Source organism: Drosophila pseudoobscura, chromosome X (assembly GCF_009870125.1).
Source record: "Drosophila pseudoobscura strain MV-25-SWS-2005 chromosome X, UCI_Dpse_MV25, whole genome shotgun sequence".
NCBI classification, from domain to species: Eukaryota; Metazoa; Arthropoda; class Insecta; order Diptera; family Drosophilidae; genus Drosophila; species Drosophila pseudoobscura.
The window spans coordinates 17,062,581-17,082,732 of NC_046683.1; the positions used below are offsets into that span (position 1 = coordinate 17,062,581).

The following is a 20,152-nucleotide window of genomic DNA, read 5'->3' on the forward strand; positions in this document are numbered from 1 at the left end:
CCTCGGCCTTTTTATATTCATTGACGGGCTACGTCAGTTGGTGGGCTGCACCTCTCCTGCCCTGCCTGCCCTGCCCTGCCTGTCCTGCCACTTTTTTGCTCCATTTGTTTGATCAATACAGACCCAGATATACCCACAACAAAACAAACACCAACAATAGGGCCCAAAGAGAACCGCAACACAGAACCAAGAGCTGAGAGACTCGAAGAAGTCGCTGCATCGCGCGCGGCAATCAAATTAATTGCAACTCCATTGTCCATTAAGCCTCTAAAGACCTCCCTCCGTTTTCGTATCCATTTTTCAGTTGATAACTGCCGATTTTTTTGAACTGACAATAAAAGAAACCTAAGCGCAAAAAGGAGCAATAAGAGCCAACAGCGAAACAATCAGGAGAACACACAAAACTTAATACAAAATACAAATACAAATAAAAATGGGACGCAAAATAACCGTGGCAGTGTCCACACTGAATCAATGGGCCTTGGACTTTGAGGGCAATTTGGCAAGGATACTGCAATCCATATTGGAGGCCAAGGATATGGGCGCTAGCTATCGCACTGGACCCGAGCTGGAGGTTAGGTAAGTTCCCTTCAAGAAATGTAATTTCCTCGCCATTCGGAAGCCAGCAATTAGAGCGCTACTATATCGTCTGACTGCCACAGGGACCGAATGGGAGCGACCGAGGAGTGCTGTTCCATGACGCGCGAGATGTGTAAAGACTATTTTTAGCGCACCGGTTTTTTCGCCAAGCAAAGCTTCATCTCAAGAACATATGTATGCTTTTATTGTTTTCCCCCCAAAACTACAGCGGCTACAGCTGCGAGGATCACTTTCGAGAGCCGGACACGTATCTGCACTCATGGGAGGTGCTGCTGGAGATCATGATGTCGCCCATTTGGTAAGTAGAAGCAACGTAGTAGAAGGATTACTGATCCCCAAGTTCTGATCCTGCTAATTTTCACAGCGAAAACATGCTGGTGGATGTGGGTATGCCGGTGATGCATCGCAATGTGGCCTACAACTGTCGCGTGGCCTTCTTCAATCGCCAGCTACTGCTGATCCGGCCCAAAATGGCCATGTGCGACGATGGCAACTATCGGGAGTCACGATGGTTCACCGCCTGGACCAAGTCGATGCAAACGGAGGAGTTCCTGCTGCCGCGCATGATATCGCAGCATACGGGTCAGCAGACGGTGCCGTTTGGCGATGCAGTGATCGCCACGCGTGACACCTGCCTTGGCTATGAGATCTGCGAGGAGCTGTGGAACGTACGGAGCAAGCACATCGAAATGTCGCTGGCCGGCGTGGAGGTGATTGTCAATGGATCCGGGAGCTACATGGAGCTGCGCAAGGCCCACATCACCTCGGATCTTATACGGAATGCCAGCTTCAAGGCGGGTGGGGCCTATCTGTTCAGCAACCTGCGCGGATGCGACGGCCAGAGGGTGTACTTTAATGGCTGTTCGGCGATTGCCCTGAATGGAGAGCTCCTCGCCAGGGGCCAGCAGTTCGCCCTGCAGGACGTGGAGGTTACCCTGGCCACGATTGACCTGGAGGAGATACGGGCGTATCGAGTGAGCCTGCGCTCGCGTTGCACAGCAGCTGCCAGTGCGGCCAACTATCCACGGATCCACTGCGACTTTGAGATGTCCACGCACAGTGACATCTTCAAGACATCAACGCCGCCGCTGCACTGGCCCAGCCACACGCCCGAGGAGGAGATCGCCTTGGGTCCGGCCTGCTGGCTCTGGGACTATCTGCGTCGCTCCGGACAGGGCGGGTTCTTTCTGCCGCTCAGCGGAGGCATCGACTCGAGCAGCTCGGCCACCATTGTGCACTCCATGTGCCGCCAGATCGTTCAGGCCGTGCAGCTGGGCGATGCCCAGGTGTTGCATGACATCCGGAAGATCCTAGCTGACACGGAGTATACGCCCGACAATGCGGCCACGCTGTGCAACCGCCTGCTGGTCACCTGCTACATGGGCAGCGTCAATAGCAGCAAGGAGACTCGACGACGGGCCGCGCAGCTGGCGAACCAGCTCGGTAGCTATCACATCGAGATCAGCATCGACCTGGCGGTGAATGCCCTGCTGGGCATCTTCAATGCCGTCACCGGACTGACTCCTCGCTTCCGAACCCAGGGCGGCTGTGCCCGCCAGAATTTGGCCCTGCAGAACATCCAATCACGCTTGCGCATGGTCCTGGCGTACATTTTCGCCCAGCTTATGCTGTGGGTGAGGAATCGACCGGGTGGACTGCTTGTCCTGGGCTCGGCGAATGTGGATGAATCGCTGCGGGGATATCTGACAAAGTATGACTGCTCTTCGGCGGACATTAATCCCATTGGCGGGATATCCAAGACGGATCTGCGGCGATTTCTGATCTACGCCAAAGAGAAGTATAACATCTTTATCTCTGTTATCTGTTTGATTGGGATCTCTAATGGTGATCTCCCGTTTTGGATAGGTACAATCTGCCCGTTCTGGAGTCTATTATCGAGGCACCGCCCACCGCTGAGCTGGAGCCGCTGCAGGAGAACGGGGAACTGCAGCAGACCGATGAGCAGGACATGGGCATGACCTATGATGAGCTGAGCGAGTATGGGCGCCTGCGCAAGCAGTCCTTCTGTGGGCCATACAGCATGTTCTGCCGTCTGGTGGCCACGTGGAAGGGCGACCTTAGTCCCAAGGAGGTGGCCGACAAGGTGAAGCATTTCTTTCGCTGCTATGCCATCAATCGGCACAAGATGACGGTGCTGACGCCATCGGTGCACGCCGAGAGCTACAGTCCCGACGATAATCGCTTCGATCATCGGCCGTTCCTGTATCGGCCCAACTGGAGCTGGCAGTTCAAGGCCATTGACGATGAGGTGGACAAGCTGCAGCCCATCTATACGCCCTCATCGATGCGACCCAGCAGCGAGGATCTGCTGCTGTCCACGCAGCGTTCCTCGCGCCTCGATGACTCGAAGCACTCGTCGCCGCTCTCGTCGGCCTCGGGCTCTGCCTCCCTGGATGTGGGCATTTCGACGGCGGCCGTGCCCCTGGCAGCTGCTGCCGCTGCCGCCGCTGCTGCACCCGGCCTGGCCAAAAAGCCCAGCGGCTACTCCAAGGTGCACGTGAATGTCCTAGGAAAGATCAAGGACCGCACTGGAATACCTGTCTAGGCATAAGCATCGATAAAACGCACTGTTGGAATTCTTGTTTGTTTTTTTTTATACATATACATTTATATATATACAAGAATTATATGTAGGATTAGCCATAGCCTCCGCCTATTCCGAAATTTAAATCTTGTTCAGATCTTTATAGAAAAAATCGTACTCTAAAGCCTTTGTAGCATCATTTTTCCAGTTGGCCTTATCTTAAACAAAAAATGACTTATTCCTAATTATATATACATACATGCATATATGCCCAATGCTAAGAAAACTAGTCAACGCCAAAACAAACAAACAAAACTTGCCCTCAGACCCACTTTTTCTGATAGATATTTTATTGCGGTTTTTTTTTTTGTCAAAATTTTCAAATTAAAAGCTCAGCAAAGTAAGAATAAATTAGGATATTTTTGTTATATTTTTTATTAGCTCTCGGCACTTGTATTGGTCGTCGTTTAAGGTATTTTTTTTTTATAAATATCTATGGATAAACGGCTAAGCTGCATTCGTTCTTAAAAACCTCCCAAAAGTGGAATGAAAAAAGCAAAACAATTTCTTTTTAATTACTTAAAATAAAATCCTAACTTGTTAAAAAACGTTGAGGGCCCAAGTCTATCAGAAAATGTCGGTTTAATGCCAGAAAAAAACACCAAGACGGATTTTGTTGACTAGTTTTGAAACGGAGCAAAATTTGTACAATCTTTTGTCATCGACTATTAGCCCATCTGTAGTCCTCACCCCGTGACCCCTGTTTCATGTGTGATTTTTGATAGCAGTTTTTTATTTAAGCACTTTTTTGGGGCTTTAAAACAAATCAAATTTTAAGTTGTTCGCTTCTGTACAGTGCGTTTCAGAGCCATAAGTGCTAAGAATTTGTAGGAATTGATGTAGGTTAATTTTAATATTGAAAAAAATACAGAATCGAAGCATAACTTATTCGCAAAATGCACTCTAAATGAAGAATCCTTCAATGTCTTAGTCTATATCTAGTTGAAAGCAATAACTGAACCTTTTGGAGGCCTAATCATAATTGTTTACACGATCTTTTCGATTGTATTTACTGCCCTTTTGGATAACTAACCTAAACTGTGAGCTATTCGATAGAATAGTATATAAGCCAGTGGATTGGATAACCCATTATATACGGGTACTAGTAGACCCCCATCCAAAGCCTCAGTCTCTGAAACGCACTGCCAGAAATTGTTATCTCTCGTAGAGCGCGCACATTCTACATACAATATTAAACCAGTTTAGAGTCAATTACATTCTAGGAATCACTCGTAGCTCGTGCAAGTTTTGTTTTGTTTCTAATCTGCGGCAACCACCTGACATCTGTCTTATCAGCTTATCAGACACCCCCTCGACCGTAAACAGCGCTCGGATCATAACCGAGAAGAAAAAGACAGAAAAATACGGCTATTGTAAGAGAGGAGCCCCGCAGGTGTTTGCAATATAATGATACGAGTATCGTAGCTGGCAACAGAGAAAGAACAGCTGCTGCCTTTGATTGGACAATGTCTCCCCTATGAGATCCAAAATTTATTTAGTTTTTTAGATAATTATATATGCTATACAAACATATATGTATTCTATTATATAGAAACTGATACTTATACACACCTAGAGACTTTGTGCACGTGGCATCGCCAATTCGAACACTGTTATGGAACACTCGCATCAATTTATTCACTGATTGTACATTTATCAAGGAAATATATACACCAGACATTTTTGTAGTTTGATATTGCCCCACGCGTGTTGTTTTCTAGGACTGCTGCTGCTCCAGTTCCTCCTCAACCTTGCATAATGGCGTGCCGTCATTGTCCGCTTGGGGCAGGAAAGCCGTATAAGAAATTATTGTGTTGATCAGTTGATCCAGGCCAGAGTCAACCCGAATTCGCCATCGATGCCAGGCGCCCAAGGCAAGATCAAAGCGCGTTGCTTCAGACGCTCGAGGACTATGTGCGCTGCCTCTTGGTCCATCATAAAGTTGAATTCCGCGCTCTTGGCGACGTTTTCCTTGCCCAGGCCATTCAGGTCATGGAAGTAGGAGTTGGGCGTTCAGTGTGCCATCGTCCACACTGGTGTTGCTCTGGACACAGGTGACGGCTGCCATCATCATTTGAATCATTGTCAGCAATTGTATCCACTTCCTCCGGAGGAGAGACCCTCGCGATCCCACTTTACTATATCTGAATAGGTATACAAGGAACAAATTCATTAATGCACTGAATAAACGCCCAATCGAATACAATTTCAGGCTTTATGCAGACAAACTAAGTCACGAAAGTCGCATATTTTGTGCCCCATCAGCAGTGCGTAGTTCGACAAAGCAAACAGAGCACACACACCACACAGACAATCTGTACATGGAGGCCACAATGCTTGAACTAATTCCGATTGTTGATCTTACAAATGCAATAGGTACTCTTCCCCCACAGCCTGAAATATTCATTATCTTGTACCTAAATTCCCTGCGCATAGATATAATAGCTGGATATTGTTAGCTTTGTAACAAAAATACAGAGATAGAGTATTAGGGATGCTATCTTTGCATAAAGGATGTCTCCTTATGAGATACAAAATTTATTTACATTTTTAAGGATTTTAAATTATTCAATATAGAATATACGTAGATAGAAACTTATATAGAATACTTACAGTGGCGAGTGGATGCATGTTCATCACTTTTCAGTTTAAACGCTTGTGAAATCTTTAAAAATGCATCAATCCTTGTGATTTTTTTTACATAGATTCTTTACTTTAGTGAGAATGAAAAAAAACAATAATTACAGTTCAAAGATATCCTTTTTCTTAAGAGATTTTAATTTATTCAAAAAAAGTGCATGTATCCACTCTTGCAAGTTTAAAATTAATTTACTTTAATAATTTTTTTTAAATATTTGTTCCAAAGGGACTGAGTTTTTATCACATTCCGAATAAGTTTCGGCATACTCCCGACTAAATTTAGTAGGTGCAAAGGGGTCATCCAATCCCTTTGGTTCAGACTCGTACTTTTCCAATTTTTTTTAAGCAGAGCCCAACGATTTGCAATTGTATTTAGATCTGGGCTATTGAGCAGGCCACTGGATTAAGTGAAAACTCGAATTATTGGGACGATTTTTCACGAATTTAGCCGTGTGCATCAGATAACCGTCTTGCTAGAGCGTGATCTCGGTTATGGGGTAGACACATTTGTCTATCAAATTTGACAAAATGGTTCCCAAAATATAAAGATTATGTTCTTTCTTCATTATTCCATCGATTTTAACCATTTGGAGAAAATTCCACCAAGGTGTAGACATTCAGGCTTCCTCTTCCATGCTTTTTTGTTTCCTTGACCTGATGCTTTTTCAGCTTTCCGCTTCAATTTATTTACTGATGCAAACATACACACATAGATTCAAAACAAGGATTCAAATCTTTTTGGTAGTTAATTATCTCACGAGTTTTGTCTTTGGACGGGGATTCCCTTTCTAGGATTGCTGCTGCTCATCCCTACACAATTTTTCCATATCAATGTCCGCTTGGGGCAGGAAACCCGTATAGGAAATGATTGTGCGGAAGGGCTCTGCATTGAGGCGCCGGATCACGCGAACATTCTTCGTCTTGCCATGGATGGCATCTACATATCTGCCCCTCAGATGATCTAGCACCATTTGACCCCGGGTATGGACGCCGCACAGCTCCACGGTGGCATAGTACTCGCGCTCATCGGCGATCATCTGCTGAGGGAAGAGATAGGCGGCCGTGAGCAGGGCATCGCAGCTGACCCACTTCTGAAAGCCCCGCGGCACCAACATGGCTCTCTCCACGCGGGTGAGGAGCTCAACAAACGGATGCTTGACCGCTCCCAGGACATTGAGTCGCCAGTCCAGAGTCAACCCGAATTCGCCATCGATGCAGGGCTCCCATGGCAAGATCAAAGCGGGTTGCTTCAGACACTCGAGGACAATGTGCGCTGCCTCCTGGTCCATCATGAAGTTGAACTCCGCGCTCTTGGTGACGTTTCCCTTGCCCAGGATGTTGCCGCCCATGATGTAGACGCCGCCCAGCTTGTCCAGAAACTTATCGCCATATAAATTAATGCAGCAGGCGAAGTTTGTGAGTGGGCCACACAGCAGAAAGTCCACTTTTCCCGGGTGCTGGCAGGCCAGGCGATACATGGCATTCACCGCATGCTCCTCCGACCGTAGATCGTCGGCATTCACGGTTGGATAGTCGCCCACATCGCTGAGGCCATCCAGGCCATGGAAGTGGGATTTAATTACCCAAGTCCGTGGCACAATCGGATCGGCGCACCCCTCAAAGACGGGCACCTATTCGATCGACAAAAAGAATGGAAAGTTGGAGACGAATGCCTTTATATGGATGGAAGTACTCACATCCAGCCTTTCCAATGTGGAGAGCACTCGGAAGGCGTTCAATGTGCCATTCTCTACACTGGTGTTGCCCTGGACACAGGTGACGGCTGCCACCTTGAAGCTCTTCCTCCCAGCGATGCGGAGGCCCTCTGCGCGCAGAAGCATTGCCAGGCCCCAGGCATCGTCCGTGCCGATGTCGCAGTCGTAGACCACAAAGCTATCGTAGTCAGACGCGCAGGTGTCGGCCATGGTTATTCTGATGTCTGCAGTGAGCTCATCCTCTCTTTCCGCTTCGTTTTTGTTTTTTCCTTCTGTTTTGCTATCGCAATAACAGCTGACGGACCTATCGCCGTCTATTCGATAGGCCTTACACAAAAACTTCTTTCTTATCTGGGGCTTTGGAGTGGGGGAAAATTAAATATTAATCTAAATTGTGCTCAACAAGCAGTTTAATTTATGACTTACGTATAAGGTGTTGTTTGTACGTGCAATAAAGAGAATGAGGGCGGCATGTGGAAACCCAAGTTTCCATGGGAGGAGAAAAGAACTTGTTGCAACGTAAAGATACCCTGGTTTTCATTCATCCGTAACCGAGTACTCGTTACGGATCATTGTGTTAATTCTTTGTAGATTTGTGGATGATGGCGAAGAAGTGGTTCAAATATAAATGGTATTTAAGTAGTTTAAGGACTGTCCTCCAATGGGACAGCTTTTAAATATGGAATTCAATGAAAAATACAAATTAAAAGATATTTTTATATCTATACTAATAGTTTTCGTTAAAAAGAATCGAACTGTAATGGGGAGATTCTCTAGTTTCATTTCTCTAGTAACTAGAGTCTAGTTGCTCAACTGCTTCCATCCTCCTGTTACGTTCATATAGCTACAAACAGGGTATTTTTTTTAGCTGTAAATTAAATAAGAGAGTATCATGATCGTGTGGGTTACATACATATACATATATACATATAGCAGTATGAATGCATGTACATACATACATAGTTATCCCGTCTGGGGTTCTACTTTGATTGCTCCAAAGTGTCGAAAGTTGCCTCGTCGGACGACTTTCATTATCGCGACGACCTGCCGCAACTCAATTGCAGCTTTGCGGCGACTATGTGGACTGGCCTTAACACCCCAAGTTCCACGGAAATACATAACAAATTCAATTTTGATTTTCCTTATTGCACTACGATAGTAGTACGTCGTATTCTTACAGACATACACACAAACATATGTATATATGTATGTATACACATATGAAGAAGAAAGAAGTTCTTTTGTTGGGTTTCAGATCGGGGCGATGATTTCATTGGTTTTTGCTGGAAATCTGTTAGTATTAGCTGTAAGCTGTATCTATTCTTAGAATATTAAGATAAAGATTATGTGTATATAGTGAACCACAAAAACTCCTCCCAGCTGCAACTCAATGATCAACCTCTACTAACAAAGTTTTCCCGCACATTCGGGCGGTGTATACGAAGGAAGGGTATCAAAGGGGCGAGCCAAAGGGTGTGGAAAGTGCACGCATCAGTCGTAGTCCCCTCTCGCTCTGCTCTTTGTCTGTCTGGCTCGGCTCGTGCAATCGCAGCTGATTTACTAAATATGGAGTATAGAACACAACGAACGTCTACTGCATACCTATGTATGTATGTTCGGGAGCGTGGCCATGCTCATGGGTGTTGTTGGTGCGGGTACGGGTAAACACACATCTGTGCATGTTATAGAGCGAGTGCGGGGAAGGGTGCTTGATTTTGCATCTACATACACATAGGAATAGGGGAATGGGCGTTATGAAATTCCGTGCAGCCCGGCCGTACCCATATCACGATGGTTGAATGGAATCAGTGCCGATACACGAATACGACAAACGACAAGTGACAACCGACAACCGACGACGACGACGGTACGAAGGCAGCCCCCGCACAAAGAGCATACAATGACGCAGATTAGCTGTTAGCTGCAGGCGTCGTGTAGGCCGGTGTCCAATCCACAGAGCGATTCCCGGTTTCCATTTCCCGTTTCCCCATTTGAGCGAGCACTCACAGCTCGCCTTCGATGGCAGACGGACGCACAGCAGCACAACAGGAAGAGGGAGGGGAGCCGGCGGCGGCGCCAGACCGGAGATACGCAATACTCGACTGCGATGGCGGCAGCGACGATGCCTGGGCCCTGTTGCTGCTGCTGCACGCAGAGCGTAGCCAGCTGGTGGAGCTCCTGGCGGTGACTACCACCGGGTGCGGCAACACCACCCGCGAGCATGCGGCGCGCAACATGCGACGCATCCTCAACGCCAGCGACAGACAAGATGTGAGTACACGAGTACGAGTACAGGGAAAAGAGAGCATGTGCATATGGTGTTTGGTGTGATTCCAGGTGCCCATCTATCTGGGGGCCGTGGAGCCTCTGATAAGCTGCAGCGAAGATGACAAAAAGTATTTCCATGGATGCGACGGCTTCGGCGACTGTCTGGCGGCGTGTGACAGCGAGGAGTCGCTAGAGAGCATCGTGCAGGCGGAGCATGCGGTGACCGCCATTTACAAGCTATGCCGCCAGCGACCCAAACAGATCACCGTGTTCGCGGTGGGGCCTCTGACCAATCTGTCCCTCGGCTTCACGATGTACGGTGAAGAGTTCGGCCAGCAGTTGAGGGACCTCTACATCATGGGCGGCAACTATCAGGGCGTGGGCAACTCCTCGCGTTCGGCAGAGTTTAACTTCCATTCCGATCCGGAGGCCGCACATGCCGTGCTGCTCAAGACACACTGTCCGATCACCATTCTGCCCTGGGAGGCTTGTCTTCCAGAGCGTTTCAACATACACATTGTGAGTAGAAGAGTCCGAGAAGAGAGCTCCCTCCGGATAGAAGGTACATAATTCATTTTGTTTCTGTTGCCGCGTAGAATTGGCGCCTGGAGCAGTTCGCGGTCAGAGCGGCGGCCGTCCAGCATTCGGCCATCACACTGCTGAACCGCGTGGAGAGCGCCCAGTGGCTGCCCATGATGGAACAGTATGGGATCGACACGTGGAATCCCTGCGATGCTATTGTGGTGGCAGTTTGGCTCTTCGGGGACCGGCTCGTGCGGAAGCAAAGTACGTGGCATGCCACAGTGGACCTGCGTGGCACGCATACACGCGGCCAGATGGTGCTCGATCATCTGCGGGAGCGGGAAAAGTATCCTGAGAACGTGCGGATCATTGAGCTGGTCGACGCCGAGTTCTTCAAACGGATTGTCGAGTGGGTTGCGGGGCTGGATGGTGGCGAATTTCTGTTCAATAAATAATAATACGAGTAGTACATAAAATAAATTCTTAAAGTGCACCAATATCGTTGCCTAGATTCTTCGTTTATTAGGCTCGTTTGTTAGCCTCGTGTCTTAGGCTCGTGTTATTGAATATGCTATGTTTTGTTTACCGAGAGTTTGATATGTACAACGTATCGTGGCCGAACAGGGGCAGCGCAGTGATCAAACTGCATAGCCAGGGCCCTTCTATGCTAAGTCACTTGCTTAGCTCGGCGAAGAAGCACTCCATGCCGCGCGCGTTGTCCCACTTGCCATCGATGAGTGCCTTCTCTTGGACCGCCTTCAGGGCGCGGATGCAGTCGACCATCAGGGAACCAATGTCTTTGCTGAGGAGATTCACAATTTTGGCGTAGCTAGCTGTGGCCGGGCTGGGGGGCCGGTTCACATAGCCTATGAGAATGCGTAGCAGCTGCTCCTTTTGGTCGGGCAGGCAGTCGGTGATCAGCAGTTTCAGTCGACGGATGCGGAAAAAGTCGGCGACGAAATTGACTCCGTCTAGTTTAGCCATCAACTCGGCAATCAGTTCAATACGGTCGTCGGGGGTGAGATCCTCACCGCGCCCAGCTTGCCACTTCCTCTTGCGATTCTGACCGTTCATTCTGATAGAACATTGGGATTCTCACTGATTCTGATTTTCAGACAATAAATACATACGTATGTGCACTAATTGATGAAAGGAATTCGAATTACAGTGCAATTTGTTCACTTTTCACTTCTTCTTGGCAGAATCCACGCGTTGCTTTCTTCAGGGAGGATGCGAACAATCCAGAACGAAATTACTACTGAAAATACAGCGAACTTCGGCGTTTTATTGTAACTTTTTTCTAGTTTCTCAATTTTTACACAGAATACTCACTGAACTGACTATTAACTGCCTGATTTGTTGACAATATGTAAACAAATGTTTGGCCTATTCCGATTGACAAAGCCGGCGAAAACAATATATATTTTCTGTCCCTGCATTGGCAGCACTGGCTTTGTAAAGGTAGCACCTTTGCGGCTTCCTAGCTTCATTTTTTAGCACCAGGAGTTTCGTTACTTCTGTCGCTTTCTGTGTAGTTCGAGTCGGACACATGTTCTTCAGGGAAAAAGAAAAGATCGCTGATGATGACGAGTTGTTAAGTTGAGTGGTTACTATTTGAATGAATACAATTTTATGGGCGGCTTGTTATTTTCAAAATAAAGGCATTTAACCTCCGGATTCGATCCGACTATCGCTCAAAAGTACCGATATTGTCTTCGCAGCTCCCTGTACATCGATAAGTAGAATCAAAAGTCGCGGATATATTTGATCTAACATCCTGAGCCAACAGAAAATTATAGTCGATTCAGCCCAAATTCAGAAAAGTAGTTCCATTGATGTTATATCCATATTAATATCCTTATCAATATATTCGCCGTATATCGAATCCACAAGTCCACTGGAAAATGTAGAAAAAAATATCCAATAATAAGAAGCATACCATTACGAAGTCTAGAAAATTAAGCTCAGACTCTTTTGCCGAGAGTAACCATCCGCAGCGTCCTTTTCAGGCATTTCAAACACAAATGAAAATAAGTTTTACATACGATAAAACGATAACTACTAGTTTCTCAGCTGATTTCTAGCTCGATACACAAATTCGAAAATGCATAAAAAGAACGACTGGATAGAGTCGCTCTTGGCTCCATACGCCGTAATAGCGACTATTCCCTACCACCGAACACCACCAGCAATAGCTTGATCGGCTTGATCACCATCAGAAGCTTTATCAGCAGCCAGTGATGCCAGGTCCCCAGGCCTTACCTATTATTGCGGTAATTCACTTCAAATAAATAAGATATTCAAAAATTCAACTTTACGCGTATATAATTTTTATAATTTTTAGTACATATGTACATATATAGGACCGGGAACCGGAGTTCGACGCGTAAGGGACAGCATACATTAAACCATTAAATTGACAATTAAACCATTAAATTGGAGCAATGGATCAAGGGGACTCCAGGCCAATTTTACACCGACACGATATACATATGTAGGTGATCAAAGATAATCAGGTCCCATCTGTGAAAAACCATTTGGTGCTAGCTATAGAAGCTATTTATCGGCTATTTATTTCATATTGCACGTCCAATAGACGAGTAACTCCACACTCCTACTCCAATGTGGAAGGTGGTCACTTGGCCGACTGTTTCTTACCTTTCGTCAGTGAAGTCAGTTCGGCCTACAACAGCCTGTCAACAGCACCCATGGCAGTCATGGCGTTTATTATGGCAGGCGTAAGCAGATCATCGGTAGCTGAGCGTTCTTATTCCGAGTGACTGAACGGACATGGGATGCCTTTTGATGGACAGTCACTACAGGCATATGTTAGCCACGAGGGGTGTTCCGACTAGATGATACTGTACAACCCGTGGAGGAGTTGTCGCTGCAGAGGATAACAGCATCTATTCGTGTGCGCACAAATTACTGTTAAAAGAAATATCTGTTTTGTTTTAACAATACAATGTATCAATGAGCTCAGCTCATATGAGTGAGCGCACGCACCAAATATCATACAAAAGCAAAAGGGAAAATGAACGTTAAAAGTCCTTTTTTGAATTTTTGAATTTGTGTAAAATCAGCTGAGAAAAACGTTTTATCGATTTCAGTTTTCATTGCATGGTGATATCATTTATACGGTCACACTGATATGTTTGCCAGCTCTTTGCGGGAACGAAAAAATGAGTCGTAATTTGAATAGGCTGTAAAAGAGGGTACGGACAACAGGCAAAAATAGACAAGGTAAATTGGAAGGTTCGAACGAAGCTCACCTCGCGTGAGAGCACAATATATTAGTCGAAAGGGGTGGGTTTTACTTTACATGCGTTGCATTTTCTGGGCCATTTTGCCAGTGGTCCATACCCTTTCTTTCCTCCCATTTGTAGCAAATGTGTATTAACCGTGTAGAGTTGCCATGAAACATGTAGCATGTAGTAAATTGGGCAAAATGTAAAAATTTTAGAAACTTGAAGCTCGTCGTGGTGAAAAATAAATATTATTAATATAATATATTAAGTGCGTTCGCGTGTGTGAAGCAGAAATAGCAAAAGGAGACACATCAGCACCAGCGAATACACAGCGGTATCCGACTATCGCCGGCGACGCTTCCAGCGACGCAATGTAGAAAATTGTCTCAAGAATTGTCACACACTAACACGAAAGGGCCAGAATCGGGGAGTCGCATGCAATTTGTTTTGTTATTAATTTTCCAAATAATATCGGGCTTTGTGCTGCTTTTAATTGTGATACACTACATCTATTATATAATCAATGCGATTGCCGGCGATTCGCATAGACAGCAGCAGCAGCATCCACAGGAAGAACGGCCAAACAGAGGCGACACTTGCTGCAGTTTGTGCTGCCTAAGTGCCACCTGCCGCCACCCGCCCAGAACCAACACCACAACAACAACGGAATTGGATTTTGGTTTTCACATTACAAATTTGGCGAAAACCAAATCCACAGATATGCAAACAAACGATGACGCAAAGTTTATTAAAAAGTGCGTATGTAGTACTAGTACTGTGTGTGGGTGTAGAAGTGGAAGTGGAAGTGGAAGAACAAACGAATGAGAAGCAGCAACAAAAAACAACTCGCGCGTCATATGCCAGAAGTGAGGGCCCCCCGCAAAACCCACTCACCTTGCTGCTGGCGGTTTGCTCTGTATTGATTTTCCACTTGCCACAACCTTTTGTTACTATGCGTGTGCGTATTGTGTGTATGTGTGTGTGCAATAACAACTTGCCACAGAAAACAAAAGAAATGAAGAAACATTCAGAAATCAAGTCCAGAACAAAGGAATAGTTATTACCTGATTACGCATCGAACCGCATAATTTATGATTGATCCAACAATCCAATGCTGCTGTATGCTGGTTCCCTCTACTCTCTCCCCTATCTCTCTCTCTCTCTTTTTCTCTTTGTCACTCTGTGTCTGTCTCTTTTGATTGCATTCCATTTTTATGTTCTTTACCATTTTAGGCGATGGAAAGGCGGCTCCATTGAGCCGCATCCCACGGACAAGGCTCTGATTGTCAACTATCAGCTGGAGGCAACGGTATTTGGGGAGCCCAACAATCCAATGATTGAGGAGAAGAAGGTACGAGAGGAGGGGTACTCCGGTTGACATTGAGCTGCTGCTGCGGCTACGGCTGCGGCAGCTGGCCAATCGATATCGTGAAACGGGGTCGATGACGGGTCGGTCGGCGGTGCGAGGTCTTTGCCCTCGTTTACCCCTCTAGCCGTTTCGCTTGTGTGTTCAATTAGTTAATTATTTATTTTAACGCTGTTTTTTTGTGTGTCTTTCTTTTTGGTAGCACTGCCAGAAAATCATCAGGCTTCGCTCGCTGAATACCAAAACTGATCCGGCTGCCTTGGCCCGCGAGGTGGTGGACAAATGCGATCTAATACACAAATCGCAGCTAAACGATGTCGAACAGATCATATTCTATCTTAAGAATCGGAAGGACAATGCAAGCAATGGTTGGTCTCATTTTGTGCTATTATAAGTATACGGAATCATACAAATCAATATGTACATGCATATTCTTGCCATTCCACAGACATACCCGACAACAATACACACAGCCGCCGGTCGGCTGCCTTGCATAACTCGCATACACGCTCTTCGGCCCGTTCCCATAGCAGTGTGGCCGCCATGTCCAGCAGTGGCACGGGCACTGTCGCTGGCACTGGCACTGGCACTGGCAGCGGTGGCGGTGGCTCATCCATCACAAATGGCAGTGGCAATGCTTTGGCCGCTTCTACCCCCACAGCGGATGTATCCATCAACAATATTGACGAGTATGTGGAGCTGCTGTACGAGGAGCTGGGCGAACGCATACGCGGCTCGGCCATGATCCTGCAAATGGCACGAAATCCCGATAACCTAGAGGAGCTTGAAAAGAATGGTAGAATTGAGAACAATCTTCTGCATATTTCTGATTCTCATTATTATTTTGTGTTTGTCCGCTTTTGCAGAAGCCTGCCTAAGTGCTTTGTCGCGTGTACTACGAGAGGACTGGCGTAAGAGTCTCGATCTGTCGACGAACATCATCTATATCTTCTTCTGTTTCTCCACCTACACCAAGTTCCATCCACTTATAGTGCAGTACAAGGTAAGGGGAACGGCACCGATACTCGAAGAAACTCCCAAGAAACCAATGCCCCTTTTCTCCCTTGAAGATTGGCTCTCTGTGCATGGATGTGATCGATTATGAGCTGAGACGCTATGAGACGATGAGGAATGAGCTGGATGTGCGCAAGCAGCCGAATGGCTCCTCCACACCGCATTCGGCAAAGGCCAGCAAGGAGAAGCTGAATCGGAGCACAGATGATTTCTTGGACATCATGAACGAGGAGAAGCCCAAGGAGGTTGGTTATTCGCCCTGCATACCCCCATCTCCGGTCTCTAATGATTTGTGTGTGACTGCTTTCAGATGGAGCCACCGCGTCGACGCATTCCCGAGCTGAAGCAGCGTCCCAAGTCGGGAAACTGGAGTAGCTTTCATGGCTCCATGTCCTCGTCCCTAATCAAGAGTCAAATCCTGAACAGCAGCTATCACGAGGCGCTGTGTGCAGGCGCCGGCGGGGGAGGAGACCCACCCAGCACTGTGCCAGCCGAATTGAAGGCCCAGAGCAACGAGTCGCTGGATCGTAACGATCCAAAGGTGAAAAAGGAGGAGATCGATCGCCTGAACAAACAGCTAAAGATCTTTGCCAAGAAGCAGGAGCAGCTGCTGCGTGTCGCCTTTTATCTGCTGCTGAATATGGCCGAGAATGTGAAGCTGGAGGAGAAGATGCGACGCAAGCATATTGTCAAGATGCTGGTCAAGGCGCTGGATCGCCAGAATATCGATCTGCTGATGCTTGTGAGCACGTTCCTCAAAAAGCTGTCGATTGTCGGCGACAACAAGGATGAGATGTGCTCGCTGAATATTGTGTCGAAGCTGCCGCGCCTGTTCCAGAGCACGCACACGGACCTGGTACAGGTCACCCTCAAGCTGGTCTTCAATCTCTCTTTCGATGGGGGCCTCAGGCGCAAGATGATTTCCGCCGGCTATCTGCCCATGCTGGTTATGTTCATCAACGATGAGAAGCATCATGGCATTGCCGTCAAGATCCTCTATCACATGAGCCTCGACGACAAGGTGAAGGGCATGTTCACGCAGACGGAATGCGTCCAAATGGCCACCGATGCGATCATTCTCAATCTGAATGTGAAGGTCGATCTCGATCTGATTGCCCTCTGTATCAATCTGTCGCTGAATCGCCGCAATGCCCAGATCATGGTCGATGGCCAGCGTCTGCACAGCCTCATGGATCGTGCGTTCAAGTATCAGGATGCCTTGCTAATGAAACTGCTGCGCAATCTGTCGCAGCACGAGTCCCTGCAGCTACAGTTCATTGACTATGTGGCCGATCTCGCTCGCATCCTAACCATCTGCGACGATGAGGCGTTTATTGTCGAGTGTCTTGGCATATTAGGGAATCTATCACTCACCGATCTTGATTATTCGCAAATACTGCAGAACTTCCAGCTCATACCATGGATCAGGCAGCTGCTAGTTCCCTCCTCGCGTCTCGACGATTTGGTGCTCGATACGATCGTGTATCTGGGCACCTGTGCCTGCGACGAATTGTGCGCTCTGCTCTTCTGTCGGGCCAAGGTGGTCATCTCACTGATCGAGCTACTGAAGGCCAAGCAGGAGGATGACGAGATTGTCCTGCAGATTATCTATGTATTCCAGCAGATCTTAAGGCACGAGAGCACGCGCGAATACATGATCAAGGAGACCGAATCGCCCGCTTATCTAATCGATCTCATGCACGACAAGAACGAGGAGATACGCAAGGTGTGCGATTACTGTTTGGATATCATTGCCATCAGCGACACCGAATGGGCCAAGCGGATCAAGGTGGGTTCGGTTCAGATCGAGGCGGGGTCCTGCTAGGGAAATCCCCATTTCTCATCCCTCATACCTTGTTTTTCTTACAGCTGGAGAAATTCCGCAATCATAATTCGCAATGGCTGTGCATGGTGGAGTCGCAGCAAGATCAGGATAACGAACAGGACTATGCCGATCAGGAGGATGAGTGCGACAATGATTTGGATACGTATTTGCGCTCCGAATACTTGGACAATTGCGATCTCTACAATAATGACTTGAATGGCGACAATGAGAGCAATAACAGCAACAGCAATAACAGCAACAACAATCCGGCCAGTCCGGCCATGTCCACCTACAGCAGGCCACTCAGCACGTAAGCCCTGAGCTCCACAAGAAACTCAGCTCGGAAAAGATATTAAATTTAAATTTTGGCAATTTCTCTAAAAAACCAGCTATCGACGCAGCCAGGATCTCGATGAGCTGTACAATATGACCTCCAGCTCCAAGTCCCAGGGCTCAAGCGACAACAATTTCATGTTTAAATCAAACAAATCCCTGGACACTGACGGCCTGCATGAGGAGCTGCTAATGGCATAGATCCCAGACTGGGGCCACCAATCGAACAAATTTATAAACGCAATTCAATTCAATTTCAAGAAGCTTTCGCTTAGACCCCGTGTAAATGTTTAGTCACCGAACCGCGCCCCCAGGAGCTGAGCCGAGCATCAAACTATTCTTGCTGCAGATTGCTGCCTGGCGCAGCTTTGGGGAACCTATTTATATTGAAGATATATATTTATATTATATATTTTCCACGCTTGTTGGTCGTTTGTCGTTGGACGTTAAATAATTTTAGCGGCAAACGGCGCCACACACAGGACAGCCAGAAAGACACGAACAAACAAGTACTCGTATTAATTACATCATACTATTATTAATTGTTTATTTGTTATTTATTTATACTTAATTTATTGATGCCTTGTATTATTACACTGATGATCCTCAATCCTCGTTTACCCTACGTCAATCCCTAAACCAATAATTGTGCAATAATCTCTGCCACCCGCACTCAAAAGTATTATGTGCAACTTTCTTTTAGTTGAATTTTTAATTTAGTCATTTTTATTTTGCATACGAAAACTTTACAAACGAAAGTCAAATTGTAATATTAAACCAAGAAAAACCACAACTAAAAAAATATATAAAACTCTACTGTAAATGTTTGCAAATGTGTGTGTGTTTTTATTGCCATTATTATTTATGATTACAATTTCAAATTGAATTTCCATCGAATGGAACAGACGATCTGCAAAGAGCACTTTGTCATATCATTCAGTTATCAGATATCAACCCAATATCATTGACCGATTGCGATTGACTTTGTGGAACCTTGGGATCCTCGGTGGAGCAACGGTTAGCCTCTGCGAAAACGGTGCAGCAGCGATAGTGCGTCGATGGGCCAGTCATCCCAGGCCGAATGCAACGATCGGTAATAAAGCGACGAGAAAGGAAGTACGAAAATACTTTGATAATCCTTTTCTATGATTTTTGGTAGATCTGTAGATAGTAATGCTGTGTTGCGGTGGCTGAGGTCTTGGGTATCTAGGGTATAGGATATAGGAGAAGACAAAAAGTGACGACTAAATCAATCACATTAAGGGATATTTGTGGGGATAAGGTAATGTAGTTATGAAGCAGTATTGTAATTACGATATAGCACTCCAAAAGGCTTCAAGAATGGGCGGAAATTGCGGAGAGGTCTAGGGGGCCACAACAAAATCGATCTGCCCCCCCCCACCCGCCTTGCCTATGTCCGCCCTTGACCATCACAGTGCCCGCTCGACATGGGCCATGTCCTATTTACCCTTGTCAATCGATTGAAGGCCTTGGTCCCTAATATCGGGATTGTTTGGAGATGCAGACGCAGCCCCAAAATGGAAGTGACATCGGGAGCCAAGACCCTCCAGCTTGACCATTCTGACACTCTTGTTGCTCCACACACAACTCGCGGTGGACTGAACGAGGCCAAGGAAAATGAAGCGCGTGTATAAAACCGAATGTTGTGTTAAGAGTCGGGCCCGATTCTCCGTGTCGTCTGCATGGAAAAGCTGTCTTTATTATACATTTTTCTTGCTCGCTTGCTTTCCTCCATTTTGAATATGCCGCCAAGTGTCCTGCCTCTCCACGTCACACACCATGCAGCTTTATTAGATATATATCGGTATATATTGTTTTGAATCTGTAGTTCCATAACTGGTCGCTGGCAACGTTGTGGCGCACTCACAACAACTAACAGCTCTTTTCCCTAGAAGATCTAGCTTTCCCTCTTTCCCTTTCTCTTCCAGTCTTAGGAGCACCTGTCTCCTGTCCCTCCTTCTGTCTCATGGATTACCGAGAATTGTGTATACAGAA

General features: G+C 46.6%; 5 protein-coding genes across 9 annotated transcripts in view; 3 read left to right on the forward strand and 2 right to left on the reverse strand.

The window, feature by feature from the left end:
• Positions 1–4,899, forward strand: part of Nadsyn (NAD synthetase) — a 32,457-nt gene extending 27,558 nt beyond the window's left edge. The window contains exons 3-6 of the mRNA XM_001354557.4: positions 305–579; positions 809–898; positions 965–2,398; positions 2,467–4,899. Coding sequence (XP_001354593.1) covers positions 434–579; positions 809–898; positions 965–2,398; positions 2,467–3,166 — 2,370 coding nt within the window. The 5' untranslated portion in view covers positions 305–433 and the 3' untranslated portion in view covers positions 3,167–4,899. The remainder of the gene's footprint in view (positions 1–304; positions 580–808; positions 899–964; positions 2,399–2,466) is intronic.
• A 1,590-nt stretch (positions 4,900–6,489) lies between these two features.
• LOC4815397 (pyrimidine-specific ribonucleoside hydrolase RihA) lies at positions 6,490–8,135 on the reverse strand. Its single transcript, XM_001354556.4, has 3 exons — positions 7,987–8,135; positions 7,543–7,917; positions 6,490–7,476 (listed from the first exon to the last, which is right to left on the reverse strand). Exons 2-3 carry the CDS (start codon positions 7,768–7,770, stop codon positions 6,634–6,636), a joined length of 1,071 nt encoding a protein of 356 aa, XP_001354592.3. The 5' UTR covers positions 7,771–7,917; positions 7,987–8,135; the 3' UTR covers positions 6,490–6,633.
• Positions 8,136–9,404: 1,269 nt separating this feature from the next.
• Positions 9,405–10,843, forward strand: LOC4815396 (uncharacterized protein C1683.06c). The gene is made up of 3 exons (XM_033382667.1): positions 9,405–9,831; positions 9,898–10,347; positions 10,425–10,843. The coding sequence occupies exons 1-3, from the start codon at positions 9,580–9,582 to the stop codon at positions 10,803–10,805; spliced, it is 1,083 nt and encodes a 360-aa protein (XP_033238558.1). The 5' UTR covers positions 9,405–9,579; the 3' UTR covers positions 10,806–10,843.
• Positions 10,844–10,847: 4 nt separating this feature from the next.
• On the reverse strand, positions 10,848–12,708 carry LOC6901212 (uncharacterized). 4 transcript variants are annotated; one of them, XM_033382669.1, is made up of 5 exons: positions 12,613–12,708; positions 12,021–12,247; positions 11,683–11,960; positions 11,481–11,624; positions 10,848–11,425 (listed from the first exon to the last, which is right to left on the reverse strand). In XM_033382669.1, the coding sequence occupies exon 5, from the start codon at positions 11,422–11,424 to the stop codon at positions 11,023–11,025; it is 402 nt and encodes a 133-aa protein (XP_033238560.1). In that variant the 5' UTR covers position 11,425; positions 11,481–11,624; positions 11,683–11,960; positions 12,021–12,247; positions 12,613–12,708; the 3' UTR covers positions 10,848–11,022. The 4 variants fall into 4 exon arrangements, with proteins under 4 accessions (XP_033238560.1, XP_033238559.1, XP_033238562.1 ...); XM_033382668.1 differs by having other exon boundaries at positions 11,481–11,608; positions 11,683–12,247; XM_033382671.1 differs by having other exon boundaries at positions 10,848–11,624; positions 11,683–12,247.
• A 1,004-nt stretch (positions 12,709–13,712) lies between these two features.
• Kap3 (kinesin associated protein 3) lies at positions 13,713–18,969 on the forward strand. Of its 2 annotated transcripts, none has more exons than XM_002133876.3 (9): positions 13,713–14,353; positions 14,832–14,949; positions 15,167–15,332; positions 15,413–15,760; positions 15,831–15,967; positions 16,035–16,223; positions 16,289–17,767; positions 17,848–18,113; positions 18,193–18,969. In XM_002133876.3, the coding sequence occupies exons 1-9, from the start codon at positions 14,034–14,036 to the stop codon at positions 18,335–18,337; spliced, it is 3,168 nt and encodes a 1,055-aa protein (XP_002133912.2). In that variant the 5' UTR covers positions 13,713–14,033; the 3' UTR covers positions 18,338–18,969. The 2 variants fall into 2 exon arrangements, with proteins under 2 accessions (XP_002133912.2, XP_033238557.1); XM_033382666.1 differs by lacking the exon at positions 13,713–14,353 and adding an exon at positions 14,695–14,717.
• Positions 18,970–20,152: the final 1,183 nt, after the last annotated feature.

Excerpts from the sequence above, each read along its gene's own strand:
- LOC4815397 (XM_001354556.4), bottom strand. The coding sequence starts at position 7,770 with ATGGCCGACACCTGCGCGTCTGACTACGATAGCTTTGTGGTCTACGAC. Across the intron at positions 7,477-7,542 it reads CCACATTGGAAAGGCTGGAT|GTGCCCGTCTTTGAGGGGTG; the intron begins GTGAGTACTTCC and ends TCGATCGAATAG.
- LOC4815396 (XM_033382667.1), top strand. The coding sequence starts at position 9,580 with ATGGCAGACGGACGCACAGCAGCACAACAGGAAGAGGGAGGGGAGCCG. Across the intron at positions 9,832-9,897 it reads ACGCCAGCGACAGACAAGAT|GTGCCCATCTATCTGGGGGC; the intron begins GTGAGTACACGA and ends GTGTGATTCCAG. Across the intron at positions 10,348-10,424 it reads AGCGTTTCAACATACACATT|AATTGGCGCCTGGAGCAGTT; the intron begins GTGAGTAGAAGA and ends GTTGCCGCGTAG.
- LOC6901212 (XM_033382669.1), bottom strand. The coding sequence starts at position 11,424 with ATGAACGGTCAGAATCGCAAGAGGAAGTGGCAAGCTGGGCGCGGTGAG.
- Kap3 (XM_002133876.3), top strand. The coding sequence starts at position 14,034 with ATGCAATTTGTTTTGTTATTAATTTTCCAAATAATATCGGGCTTTGTG. Across the intron at positions 15,333-15,412 it reads GAAGGACAATGCAAGCAATG|ACATACCCGACAACAATACA; the intron begins GTTGGTCTCATT and ends GCCATTCCACAG. Across the intron at positions 16,224-16,288 it reads ACGAGGAGAAGCCCAAGGAG|ATGGAGCCACCGCGTCGACG; the intron begins GTTGGTTATTCG and ends GACTGCTTTCAG.